The 13,397-nt window shown below is 43.4% G+C and overlaps 1 protein-coding gene across 1 annotated transcript; it reads right to left on the reverse strand.

Moving 5' to 3' along the window:
- Nucleotides 1-453: 453 nt before the first annotated feature.
- LOC133968690 (CYFIP-related Rac1 interactor B-like) lies at nt 454-8,230 on the reverse strand. Its single transcript, XM_062404866.1, has 11 exons — nt 8,076-8,230; nt 5,624-5,697; nt 5,344-5,465; nt 4,608-4,713; nt 4,185-4,321; nt 4,014-4,091; nt 3,768-3,884; nt 3,058-3,137; nt 2,784-2,910; nt 2,292-2,362; nt 454-1,520 (listed from the first exon to the last, which is right to left on the reverse strand). Exons 2-11 carry the CDS (start codon nt 5,694-5,696, stop codon nt 1,451-1,453), a joined length of 981 nt encoding a protein of 326 aa, XP_062260850.1. The 5' UTR covers nt 5,697; nt 8,076-8,230; the 3' UTR covers nt 454-1,450.
- Between the last annotated feature and the right edge of the window lie 5,167 nt (nt 8,231-13,397).

Raw genomic sequence — 13,397 nt, forward strand, 5'->3', positions numbered from 1 at the left:
TGAGAGCCCCATTCAGAACAAACCTCTGATCCAGGGTCACATGGACGGAACGCTGTGGTCATCCAGGGCCGGCCGTCCCGCCCCCTGAGGAGGAAGAACTTTGAATTCTATTTAAAGAATGTCCCACACCACACGAGTCAACATGTTTCAAAGGTTCACTGAGTCAAGTTAAACGTTTTCTAAAGAAGTTTGCTAACAGCTGATGAAACACAAAGTATTATGAATGAAATAAAGGAAATTGACTTCATGTAGTGAACATGTAAAGTAAAGAACATGTTGATCCTTCAGTAAAACATGTAGTGACGGTATAAGTAGGTAAAGCGGTGAGAAGGCTGCACCACCGTCTCCCGTCGTTTCGTCTCCACACTTCATGGACAGGTTGTATAACATCGAGTGGAACAAGGAAAACTCAGAATAAAGAATCTTTTGACTCCAGAACAAACAAACAAAGGCTTTACTTAAAAATCGCGACTTTATTTCGCTGACACGCAAACGTCATTCAAAATGGCAGCGGCAACACACAGGGCAAAATAAAAGAGTTTGTGAAAGGTTCCAGTCAGAAGTCATCACATCAGTCTGAGGCTTCCCTCGTTCAGTACCGCGTCGTCACAGTGGTTCTCCTTCTGTTCGCTAACTCACCTGTTCCCGTTAGCACGTTTACTACGCTCCCAACAAACAACTCACACAACAAATAAAAGATTGGATTTTGGATAATGTCACAGAAACTTTGACAGAAACAGGAAGTAGAAAGTTGCTGTGGTTACAGTGAGTTCGACTGTGATTTACATTTGTTTACAGATGTTTGTTTACAGATGTTTGTTTACATGATAATGAAGACATTCTTCAAAACTGAAAGTTTCCATGGAAAGTTCTGACACATTCACTGAACTGAAAACTGAGTCCGATTCTGACTTGAGACAAAAAACAAGCCGCACATCTTTTTTGTGTTAGATTCATAAATGAAACAATGCAGGATTAGAACAGAAGCTTCTGGGTTCAAACAAACAACACGTGAAAACATATCTGCTAACGCCAAGTCGACGTCACTTCAGGAGAAGCAACGAGTCGACATCAAAATGTTTTGAGGAAAACATTTGGAGGAAATAAATGTTTTCACGTACTGCATTTTTGTCAGTGTTTGTCTTTGTAATACTCATTTTGGCCACAAGAGGCAGAAAACGTTTTCTCTCTGCACTCCAGGGACAAACGATCAGTTCACTGTAAACTGAACAAAGAAAAAACATCCACTGCACTAATTACAGTTTTAATAAACATTTCCAGTGAACACATTGTATTTGTTGTAAATCTGATGTGATGCAGCCGTTTTTTTAAGGGAACAAAAGTTTTTTATATAAATGAGATAAAATCAAATGAGGTTAAACAGACAAACTTTAGAAAAAGGTTTGTTCAGTAGTTCTTTTGAAATTCGGACCAAAACTCTGGAGTTGAGTCAGTTTGGCTGCAACATGTTTCTGATTTGCTTGGAGGTAGTCTCGTCATTCAGATGCTTGGTCGTGTACCTGCAGGAGGAAAGATGGCTGATGAAAGTCTGTCTCCAAAGGCTCCGCCCCCCCACACTGACTCCTTTTAGTTTGAAAACCCATCACTGTTTCTATGTGTACGCCTGCTGTACTTCACCGGCCTCTAGATCAAAGACTTGTGCAGTAACTGACGTCTTAGTTTGAAAACTCTGAGTTTGTGTTTGAGTCTGAACAGAAACTGAGACTTTAGTAAACGATGACGCAGACGTCCTCTTCCTGATTGGTTCTCATCAGTCACATGACTCGACTTCCAGCGGTGAACACAAAGCGTTGCTAACACTTCCTGTCGCTAACACTTCCACCTCGTCGTAGCTCCCTTTTCGTTTTCTTTAAACATTTCTCTATTTATACGATGCACCTGAAGGATTGCTGCTCAATCTGCTGGTACACTGTGAAATGATAATTACAGGATTCTATTCTATCAAACAAATCTCTGCTCTGACTCGTCACCATCACTGCTCCTCTTTCACAGGAGTCTCTGGTACTAAGCATCCATAAGCAGAGACTATCTACTTCCTGTTTACATCACATGACCAGTAGAGGTGAATGGTCATGTGACGTGTGTTTTTAAGGTGGGGATGGAGTTTCTTTCTGAGATGAAAAAAATAATACTCATCTGGACGGAGGTGGTTCTTATTGTAAAACGTCTCTTTAAGACAAAACCGTATTAAATCTGTTGGCCGCCTCAGACGCTCGACATTACCTACAGATAAGATTGTGTGTCTCTTTGTGTGTGTGAGCGTCACAGACCTGAGAGCGTTGAGTAATCCCTCCACGCTGCTGGGCGGCTGCTCCTTCAACACTCTGATGCTGCCTTTCATCTGAACATGGCCGCAGAGACAGAGGAAACACAAGTTAAAAGAAATCAGGACACGTTAAGGCCGAGTCTGTTCAGTGTGATCACAGGGCGGAGCAGAGGTCTCCAGGCCCCACCCACACACACTCTTGACCAATCAGGAGTCAGCCTCAACTGACGTCTCAGCCTGTTTTTATATCATCAAATAACTAATAAAAACCAAACTGATCAGAAACATGAACAAACATCAGAGAGAAGAGAACGACCTGAGATGAGAGAAACATCTTTAAACATTTATTTAACGTCTACTTTGAGCAATTAGTTTGCTCCATGTCCCATCTGCTAACATGGAGAAGGTTTATGAGATATACTGTAGCCAGCCACTAGGGGGCGATACATAATTTTCTCCTTCAGATCTTTGTTTACTGTGTGTCTCGTGAACGTACGTCTATGTTGGCCGTCTTCACGAAGGCTCCGGCCGGGTGAACGTGGTCGTACAGGATGATGACACCGACCATCACACGGAGGCAGAACAACACCGTCTCCTCGCTGGTGAAACGACTGCGATACTCCCTGCACACAGACACACAGACACACAAACACATAGACACACACAGACACACAAACACACAGACACACAGACAGAGACACACACACACACAAAGAGTCAGGCTGTGGGATGATGCTGGTGATGCGTTCAGGATCATGTTCAAGACTCACGGTGTTTCCAGCATCACTTTACAGACACTGGCCATCGTGCTCAGACAGTCTGTCGTGTTTTCAAGTGGAACATCTGGATTCTGCAGCAGAACAATAAAGTGTCTGTCAGAGTTCATATTCACAAACCAGTACAGTGTGTGTAGAAGTACAGGAAACTACAGTTACATCCAGATACAGTATGTACAACATAAATTCATTACAGAGTAAGAAATGTTAATTAATTAAATCTCTAAATATTTTATATATTCCCAATTTTAATGCTAAATGATTCAAACCCATTTATGCTTACATATGTTTATATATATATATATAATATATATATATATATATATATTATATATACCTAACATCATTACACATATATACCTAACATCATTATTTAGTTTGTGTAAAATATATATTTACAATTCATCCAGTGACGATAAATACAAACTACAAAATGTTCTGAACATAGGTGAGTACAAATATAAAATAGCCTAACATGAATTTTAAAGAATAATGTGAAATAAAGACAAATAATACATCCAAAAAATAAAAGACTAAAATAATAGAATATAAATATTATGTACATAACAGAATAAACATTTCATAAAAACATACATATAGACATAAAGATAAAATGAAAGAGAAACTAACAATAATGATGATGTTTATCAAAGGAATGTAATCTAGAAGTTTTTATTTATATATATTTCATTTCGATGACTCACGTCTGACACGAACTTTGACGTGGCGTCACTTAGCGTCTTCAGCATGGGCGTGGCGCAGGCGTAAAACAGAGACATCCGATTGGCCAGTTCGTTGTTGACCTCGTTACTGGCGTCGCCCTGAGAAAGTCGCCATGGAAACCCAGTCAAGGCGATAAGATATCCAGACGAACGTGAGCAAATTCTGCATCTTTCATTTTGATCTTTTCTAACGCTGATGATGAAGCTGAAGCTTTGTGTGCGTCTCACCGACAGGTTGTTGATCCGCATGCGGCTGATGGTTCGGCGGTAGTAGCTGAAGTCGTTCTGGATGGCAGGGTTGGTCATCTGAAACAGAGACAGAAGAGGATGTGGGATGGTGTGAAGCTGGGGTGTGGGGTCACAGGGGTCACAGGGGTCACAGGGGTCACAGGGGCCGACCTTGAGCTCGTCGAAGCGCAGCGTGAAGTGCATGATGTGAGCGAACTGACGAGCCAGAGCCTGCTTCTGCTCCAGATGTTGAGTGGGAGTGGAGCCCGAGCTGGTGAGGACGTCCAGGAGACACTGCAAACTGGACTCTGACACAAGGGAACACAATCCACTCAACGTGTGGCAGAGACATGAAGACAACAGCAGCTGATTTCTCTAGAGGGGACAGTTCAGCTGACTTAACAAATATAATGAAAAACGGCTGCAGCTGCAGATCTTGGTGTAAATTCACCACTTCCTGAACTCTGTCCTGATGGTGGCACTAGAGAGCTCAGTGTGTGTCTGCAAGCAGCTTATGAGAACATGGGAACATGATGTTGTATCCTGAGTGAGGGACTGATCACCACACCAGGACTGATGGGTTCAGGTTCTCACCGAGCTTATGGGAAAACTCATAGAAGCTTTTCAGTTTAGCGACCAGAGGAACCACGGCTGACCACGCCTTCTCCTGCACACGCTCCACACCAGGACTCTGGATGGCCTGCACACACACACACACACACACACAAACACACACACAGACACACACAAAGTCAAGAGCACAGCCTGTAAATAAAGATGGACGACATGACAGCCCTCAAAAGTGAATCCGAAACATTTTTTTTCGCCCCCTGGTGTCTGGCTGCAGTAAAGGTCATAAACTCCTCCTCCAGGTTAGCAGATGGGACATGGACCAGACTGAACTATCAAAGTAGACTTTAAATAAATGTTTAAAGATGTTTCTCTCACTTCAGGTCGTTCTCCTCTCTCTGATGTTTCAGTGTTTCTGATCAGTTTGGTTTTATCAGTTATTTGATGATATAAAAACAGGCTGAGACGTGATGATTGACAGCTGACACTGACTCCTGATTGGTCATGAGTGTGTGTTGGCGGGACCTGGAGACCACTGCTCCTCTCTAGGATCTCTACTGAACAGCCTCTGACTGTGAATGACGTTCTGCACCAAATGGCAGCGTTTGCGTCAGACATGAGTTAGTTTCATTTTGTACAACAGGAGGACGTAGAGACGTGTCGTCCATCTTTATTTACTGTCCATGGTCAGGGCGTTAATCGGGTTTGGACCTGGACTTGTTAGGACCAAACATGACACGAGGACTTGACTCGGTGTTACCTGTCGTATCTCCTCCCCTGCTCCTCTGTACGCCTGCAGGTCCTCCAGGATGACCCGGGCCTCCATCAGAACCTTGTTCACCTTCTCCCATACTGCCGTTTCCGACTGTGAGGGCTGAGCGTCTGAAAGAGTGTGTGTGTGTGTAGGTTCAGGTTAGAGCTGGGCATGAGGTTTGATGGTTAGGGTCGGGGTCAGCTCGTTAGGGAATGTATTATGTCAATGAGTGTCCTCACTAAGATAGAAGCACAAACATGTGTGTGTGTGTGTGTGTGTGTCTTACTCTCAAAGTCCAGGAAGAAGTTTCCACCGTTGTTGTCGATGTCTCTGGTCAACACTTTGATCAGGTTCCCCATGCTGTCAACACAGAGGAGGACACGTGAGTGAAGCCACACGGAGGGTGAGGGTGTGTTTGTCTCGAGGGTCAGGTCCGGTAGAAACCAGTCCCTGCTCCCACTAACTGTCTCCAACCATCCAGTCAGAGGTCAGAGGTCAGAGGTCACCCTGGTCGGAGCCACCTCTCACCTGGACTTGGACGGTTGTAGAGCAGCAGCGAGTCGTCAGCTTCAGGATCAGACTCTGACCCGTCACACACGTTCTAGAGCGACAGCAGAGCGACTGTTTCAAAGCTCCTTCCATGTGATTGGTCCAGAGACAGAACTTTGTGTTAAAGAGTCGGATCCTTGTTGCTTCGTTCTGTTCACCCTGACCTGCGTGTCACTGTTTCTGTCCTGAACCTCATACGCGTCCTTCAATGAAACATCGTAGAGCTAAAGTCTTGAGGAGCTGCCTCCATCTGTTCTACTCTGTGTTTCTGTGACCTCAGTACAGAGCTGGACTCTCGTGGACTGACTGCAAAGACTTTCAATCATTTTCACCCAAGAACATCAGACAATCAGAAGTCTGAGAGTTTTCCAGCTGCACTTCTCCAGGTTTGACTTTTTCAAATCCTTCCTCAGGTCCAATCAGACTCCTTCAGGATTGTGTCTTTTGAAAACAGATCTGATCTCTAACGTCTCTTCACCATAATGACACTTTAACCACCAACAGTATTGTGCACGCAAGCATCTCTGCTTAAAAACATACAACTGCACATCACAGCTTCACGTGACAGACACACACTGATCCGTTCGGTTGTCCAGTTAAAGTGAGTCGAGCTCCAACACAACGAAACACCAGGGAACCTCCCAGGTGGCAGTGATCAGTGATCTCCGTGCACTCAGGAGTCAAACACACTGAGCGCGTCTTCTGGTTGCAAACAGTGAAAAGAGGAAGTGATGAAGTCTCTGAAAGTTTGAGCTAAATTTAAAAAGAGAGGAAGGAACTCGACTGAGACGCTCACTGAGAGTTTCTACGTTCATCTTCCTCCGACAACACGAGATTCTTCAGACATGACGAACGTTACTTCAGTCAATAACACAACGCAACAACACAAGACCAACACAAACACAGCGTCTCGTGATGACTCACATTCATACCTCGTGTTTTTAGAGTTCTGTGATTTTGATTCATATTTTCTGCAAGTTTCAGGTTTATTTTCATCCTCATTCGTCCTCATGTAAAGTTTACGACACGTTTGTCAAAGTGTAAAACAAAACATACAACTTATAAACACAACAAATGACGCGTTGTGATCACATCATGCATGAATGAGGCATGTAAACACAACTGGCAAAATAAACAACACATTTAAAACAGGGGTCAGCAATGTATATATACGGTCAATATATAACATAGAGATGCTCCACTATCTATATTAGTCTATACTATACTACTACTGTAATAGTTAATATATAAACCATTGATAAAACAGTCATTTTAGATATTGTAATGATAGAAAATAGCATAGGAGTATAATAGGTAATAATATAAGGGTTTAGAAGTCAAATAATTATGATAATTTAATAACAACAATGTAACAGTCATAATACCATATATCATATAGTTAATATGCTTTTATATGATAAGAACTGTAGTAGCTGCAGAAGTCTTCAGTCTTTAAATACAAGACAATCAGAGAATGAGTATTTATCCTGTTTTTAATATAAATACAGTTCTGTGACCATGCTTCTGATCTCAACTAGTTATTAATATTATTATGATCATCATCATTATTATATTATTATTATTATTATCATTATAAACTTTAGCGTCATTATTATTATTTGTTGTACTTTCCACTGTAGTGGATATTTTATTACACACACACACACACACACACACACACACACACACACACACACACACACACACACACACACACACACACACACACACACACACACACACACACACACACACACACACACACACACACACACACACACACACACACACACACACACACACACACACACACACCTCTCCTGTTCCTCATATGAACTTTTACTCTTGTTTCATTCAAGTAACGCGGATGTTTAACTTGTAATCAAGTCCTTTCGTGTTTAGATGAACAGTTAGTTAGTTAGTTAGTTAGTTAGTTAGTTAGTTAATTAGTTAGTTAGTTAGTTAATTAGTTAGTAAGTTAGAGCAGATACACACTGAGCTTGAGGATAAAGCAGTTGTGTTTTTTTTGTTCCTGGTGAGTCTGCAGGACCTGACATGTCTGCTCTGTTCGGGATCCACCCACAGACCAGGTCCGGGCTCCGGGTCCGGGCTCCAGGTCCCGGTCCGGTCCCGGTCCTGCTCGGCCCCCAGCACCCCCTCCCTCCCCGCCCCGCCCCCCCGCTCCTCACCTGCACTGATCCCGGATCGGTACCGTGCGTGTGTCCCGTGTGTCGGTCCAGGTGTCTCCTCCTCTACATGCTGAGAGAGTTTGAACCCGGAAGCCGCCGCTCGGCGCTCGTTCACTATAAAAGGAGTGATTTCCTCACGAGGAGCTGAGCCAGCAGCCAATCAGCGAGCAGCAGCAGTAACCTGAGTGACGTAGGTCGGCCGACGGAAGCAACCTGAGCTCCAGAATTTAATATAATTTATATTAATACAGACATGAGGACAAACTGAGGAAGACTCAGGGAGAATAAAGAGACAGAACTCAGAGACAGAAGGTGACAGATGAGTTAAGAACTCAGTGATATGAAGACACATTAATATCACAATTATCACCTCATAGCAGATCTACATTTAGACCCAGGACAGGATCCAGGATGGACACTGCTCACTGAGGGAGCTGAGTTACTGTGGTAGGTTTCAGAAACTTGGTCTGTTGGTATAATTTTGAATGTGCAGTTATTTAAATATAGAATCATATTTTGACATTGACATGTGCTCAGCAGCGTGAGGAGTGTGTGTGGACCACAGGTTTGTTTTCATTCCTCTGTGGTGACACTCCTAAAAACTCTGACTGAAAATTAGAAATGACCTCTGATATTTGTCTCATCTTTTATTTTGTCATCTCCGTCATTAGTTTCAATCTTTTTTTGAATCATGAATTCTGTGTTGTTGTCGTTTTCGGGGTCCCCTGGTTCCAGATTCCCATCATCCACGACATCTGAGCCCGACCCAGAGAGATCTCCTCACTCACCGGAACAAAGGTGAGACATCCACTGTCTTCACACATGAATATGAAAGGTGTAATAAGTGTTTGTCCCGTGAAGCAGCAGCAGCTGGTGCTCCGGGTCCGACTCGGTCACAACAACAGGAACATGTCGGGGTTTTTTTTAGATTAATAGATAAATAGATGGATACAAACCTACATATTTATTGATCCCGAGGAAAATAGGCATCAAGTAGCACAGAAAGCTGTCAAACACAAGAGCATAAGAATAATAACAAGTGAGCGAGATGAAAGTCCAGCCAGCAGAACGTCTCCACGGCTTTCACACTAAAGAAGGAGGTGTTAATGCAGATATTGACTGTACAGATATTGAGTATGAGGTGAGAGGAAGTAGAATAAGGCAACAAAAAGTAGCTGAGTGTGAAACCAAACATAAACACATTGTTGGTTACACAGAATCTAGTGGACAGAGTTCCAGTAAACTATGCTTCAGAGAAGAACTGGTTAAATGTTGGTTTCACTTTCTATGCAGTTTCTCAGTATTCAGTGAATCTATGGCGATGGGGGGGTGGGGGGGGCACATGCACAAATGCCGCTCTGTCGTGCAACAGACTCTGTGACGGCTGCAGACTCAAGAGTGAAAGAGAGAGACGGCACTGATGCCCCTTGTGGGTATATTATATGACCTGTTATAGTTTCTAAATGAATTCTGAAAGGACCTGGTGTGTTGTTCCTCTCAGCCCAGCAGGAGGCGCACTGAGCTCAGGTCTGTGTAGAGAAGGCCAAACAGGAGCAGAGACAGAAGGTCGTCCAGGATGAGAAGCTCAGGCTGCAGAGATGCTGAGTTGTTGAAGACTTGGTTGTGTTGAGTAAAGTCTCAAGTTGTGTAGTGTTTCTGGTTTGAAGAAACAGCAGCAGATGTTCAGGATCAGACTCATTCACGACTACAGGACAACATCAGGAACATTGAGGCGAGGGGCGGAGCCTGTGTGGAGCCAACACATCCTCCATGTGTCCTGCTGTTAGTTCTTTGTCTGCTTCTCAGTGGATTGGACTGATCAACACAGAGCTGGTTCCACTGGAGCAGAGCCTGGCAGCTGAAGGTTCTTCCTCCGGTTCTACTCTCACAGACTCTAGAACCACACGTCTGTATTTGGAAGTGAACTCAGGGCCCGGTCTCACCTACATGAATGTGAGGCTAACGCTGCAGATCTGTGGAACTTGTATTTGTTGTCTCTCTTGCTCGCACCTGATTGGCTGAGCTGGTCGTCGGACTGGAACAAATCAACATTTGTTTCCCACAGCATCTTAAAGAGTAAAAAAAAATGTTAAATTCAACAATCTGAATTCAACAGAGTATGTAAAAAAGTATGTAATAAAGTTTCTGCCTTTGACCTTTGTGATGTTTATTTGACCCTTTTACAGACAGAAAACAGGAGATGACACGATTCCATCCTCTGCTCTCACGTGATCTCATCTCATTTTTCAGGATGAAGATGTTGAGACGAGCTGGGATCGGCAGTTCGCTGTAGGAGCAGTTGTGTCCACAAGGTGGCAATGTGTGTGTGTGTGTGTGTGTTGTTACTGCGTGGCGACCTCTGGCTGTTTCCAGTTGAACAGAAGGTTTTAATGTCACCTGGGTTTCAGACTTCATATTTTTCCAAACACATCCCCAAATACAGAAAGTAAAATAACAATTTAAGAATAAATAAATAAAATGTGGGAAAAGAATCTCCTTCCAAACAGTTAAAGTAATTTCCTGATCCTGTGGTCAACGATCTTTATTGTATCGTTACTGGTTTCCTTCCTGTTGCTCCAGTGTTTTATGATCTGCTCTCTATTTGAAATCGATGCTGTGTGTTCAGAGCTGCTGTGGTTTTCTACTGAGACGTGTCTGCTCAGGTTCAGACCGTTTGAACTATGAAGTAGAGAATTTCACTTCCTCTATTCCAGTTTGTTGTTCAACCTGACAGACGATGTGTGGGTGTGGTTTTCTACGAGTTGTTCTCTTGAATAATGGTTGTTTCTGTCTCCCAATGAATGGACTGGTATTATTACACACCTCCTTCATGTGTCAGGTCCAACTTTAAACCATCACATCAAGAAACGCATCAAACCTCAGATACGTCTCCGTCCCGTCGTGAACTCGCTGCACGACCGGGTGAAGAAGCAGAAGTGACTTGAACAAACACTTCACACAAACATACAGTCGTTACTTTAGTCTGTCAACAGGCCTGAGAACATTAACCTCAGGCCTGCAGCTGGGGTCCGTGTGTCGGTCGTCCTCTTCAGACCGACTCAGCCTCCACGCTCTCGTTCGTAGGTGTGTAGCAGTGATCTCCTGTGAATACACTTTGAAATGTGTGTGTGTAGCAGTGATCTCCTGTGAATACACTTTGAAATGTGTGTGTGTAGCAGTGATCTCCTGTGAATACACTTTGAAATGTGTGTGTGTAGCAGTGATCTCCTGTGAATACACTTTGAAATGTGTGTGTGTAGCAGCGATCTCCTGTGAATACACTAACAGTTGAAATGTGTGTGTGTAGCAGTGATCTCCTGTGAATACACTAACAGTTGAAATGTGTGTGTGTAGCAGCGATCTCCTGTGAATACACTTTGAAATGTGTGTGTGTAGCAGCGATCTCCTGTGAATACACTAACAGTTGAAATGTGTGTGTGTAGCAGTGATCTCCTGTGAATACACTTTGAAATGTGTGTGTGTAGCAGTGATCTCCTGTGAATACACTAACAGTTGAAATGTGTGTGTGTAGCAGCGATCTCCTGTGAATACACTAACAGTTGAAATGTGTGTGTGTAGCAGTGATCTCCTGTGAATACACTAACAGTTGAAATGTGTGTGTGTAGCACCGAGGCCGTGACACTCAGGACGATCCGAGCAGCGCAGAGCATCGGTAAGAAAAGATAAACCAGAAGCTTACATCATGTCCAAATGAAACATTAAATCCTCCAAAAAACATTTAACATTTGAAATCTAAGCTGTTTCCATCAACAACAAAACACAATGAACAATAAAGAGAAATGAGCAGAAACTTCAGAAACCTAAAATCTGATCCTATCATCGTACTTTAAATAACACACACACGTCCTGATCATGATCTCAGTCTCAGAACTAACTGACTCGATGATAACGTTCGATCTCACAATGATAGAGAATCGGGGTTCAGCATCTTGCCCTAGGACACTTTGGCATGCAGATGGGAAAGACCGGGGATCGAACTACCAACCTTCACGTTGGATGACGACCGCTCTACCCCTCAGCCACAGCCGGCAGGTAGAGTGCATCAGAGGCTCAATTCCCAGGTCTCCCAGTCCAGTGTCCTTGGGCAAGAGGCAGCAGCTTAAATGACCCCAGGGGGTGAGTGATGGAGTGAATGTGGTTGATACAAAGACAGGAGTGTACACAAACAGTGTCTGTAGAAATAAACACATTGATACAACATTAGTATTTATAGAATATAATAATAAACTTTATTTATGTAGCATTTTATATAACAATGTGCTTAACCACAGATGAAGCAGTAGAAACCACAGAATGAATAAAGGCCAATCAGGAGCTTCATATATGTTTTATCTAAAGAGAATCCTTTAGAAACGTCTCTTGGTGCAGAACGTTTTCATCTTCAAGTGTCAGTGGTTTAGCGGCAGGTCCCACTTGTATCCTCTAGGTGGCGCCACATGAGTGCAACAGGAAGACTGCAGCAGAGCGTCTCCTCCTGACCTTTGACCCCCTTGAATTGTTTCCCAGCCAAGTGGATTTTTTGAATCTGCAGCTCTGAGAAAAACCTTTTCTCCATGTAGAGAATCACCAGGACCTTGATCCACAGGTTTACCACCTGACGGATATTTAATTGTTTTACTGGATCTGTTTCGTGTGCAAACAATTCAAAGTTAAATGAGATGCAGAACAAACATTCATACGTGTTTGATTTCTCGGTACGCACGCTCGTTTTGTGTGTTCGACCTGTAGGTGGCGCAGTCCCACACCAAAGTGTACCTGACAGCCTGGTGCTGAACCTGCAGGACAGGGACCAGTGCAACTGAGTCGGTTCACCATTAACTTTTTAAACAGGAAGCTCAGGTTCAGGCCACAGGCGCCAGTTTCCATTTTTTTGAAATATGTCAATCATCTAATTAATCTGAAATGTTTTATTAATTTTGTTTCGGCTCTGATTTGCAGTAACGCATCAGAGTTTTGATCCTAACTTTGATTTTTCCTTTCAGATGTTTGTCTCTGATGAAGTAAAGCAGACGTTTCCTCCTCGTGGTTCCTCCAGTTCCACGACAGAGAGGATCCTCCTCTCGTCGGCCTCTGACTCAACCTCAGGGTTTCACTCAGGATCCAGGTTCTGTGGAGCAGCTGCTGGAGCTGGTGACAGGAAATCCGCTCTAGTGTTTTATTTTGAAAGGTTCCTCTGGTGTAGGGACTGTGGACGACTGCAGCGGTTCTGTTCTTCTCATCAGAATCAGAGAAGGTTGTTGTCTGCAGACGTCCAGCTGACGCTTCATCACAGGGACGTTCTTCAACTTTAACGTTTAACTT

Source organism: Platichthys flesus, chromosome 14, assembly GCF_949316205.1.
Source record: "Platichthys flesus chromosome 14, fPlaFle2.1, whole genome shotgun sequence".
NCBI lineage: Eukaryota > Metazoa > Chordata > Actinopteri > Pleuronectiformes > Pleuronectidae > Platichthys > Platichthys flesus.

What these genes read in the sequence shown, in the direction of transcription:
- LOC133968690 (XM_062404866.1), bottom strand. Translation starts at nt 5,696, where the DNA reads ATGGGGAACCTGATCAAAGTGTTGACCAGAGACATCGACAACAACGGT. An exon ending in CAGGGGAGGAGATACGACAG is followed by an intron (nt 4,714 to 5,343) that starts GTAACACCGAGT and finishes GTGTGTGTGCAG; the next exon opens with GCCATCCAGAGTCCTGGTGT. An exon ending in AAAGTGATGCTGGAAACACC is followed by an intron (nt 2,911 to 3,057) that starts GTGAGTCTTGAA and finishes GTCTGTGTGCAG; the next exon opens with GGAGTATCGCAGTCGTTTCA.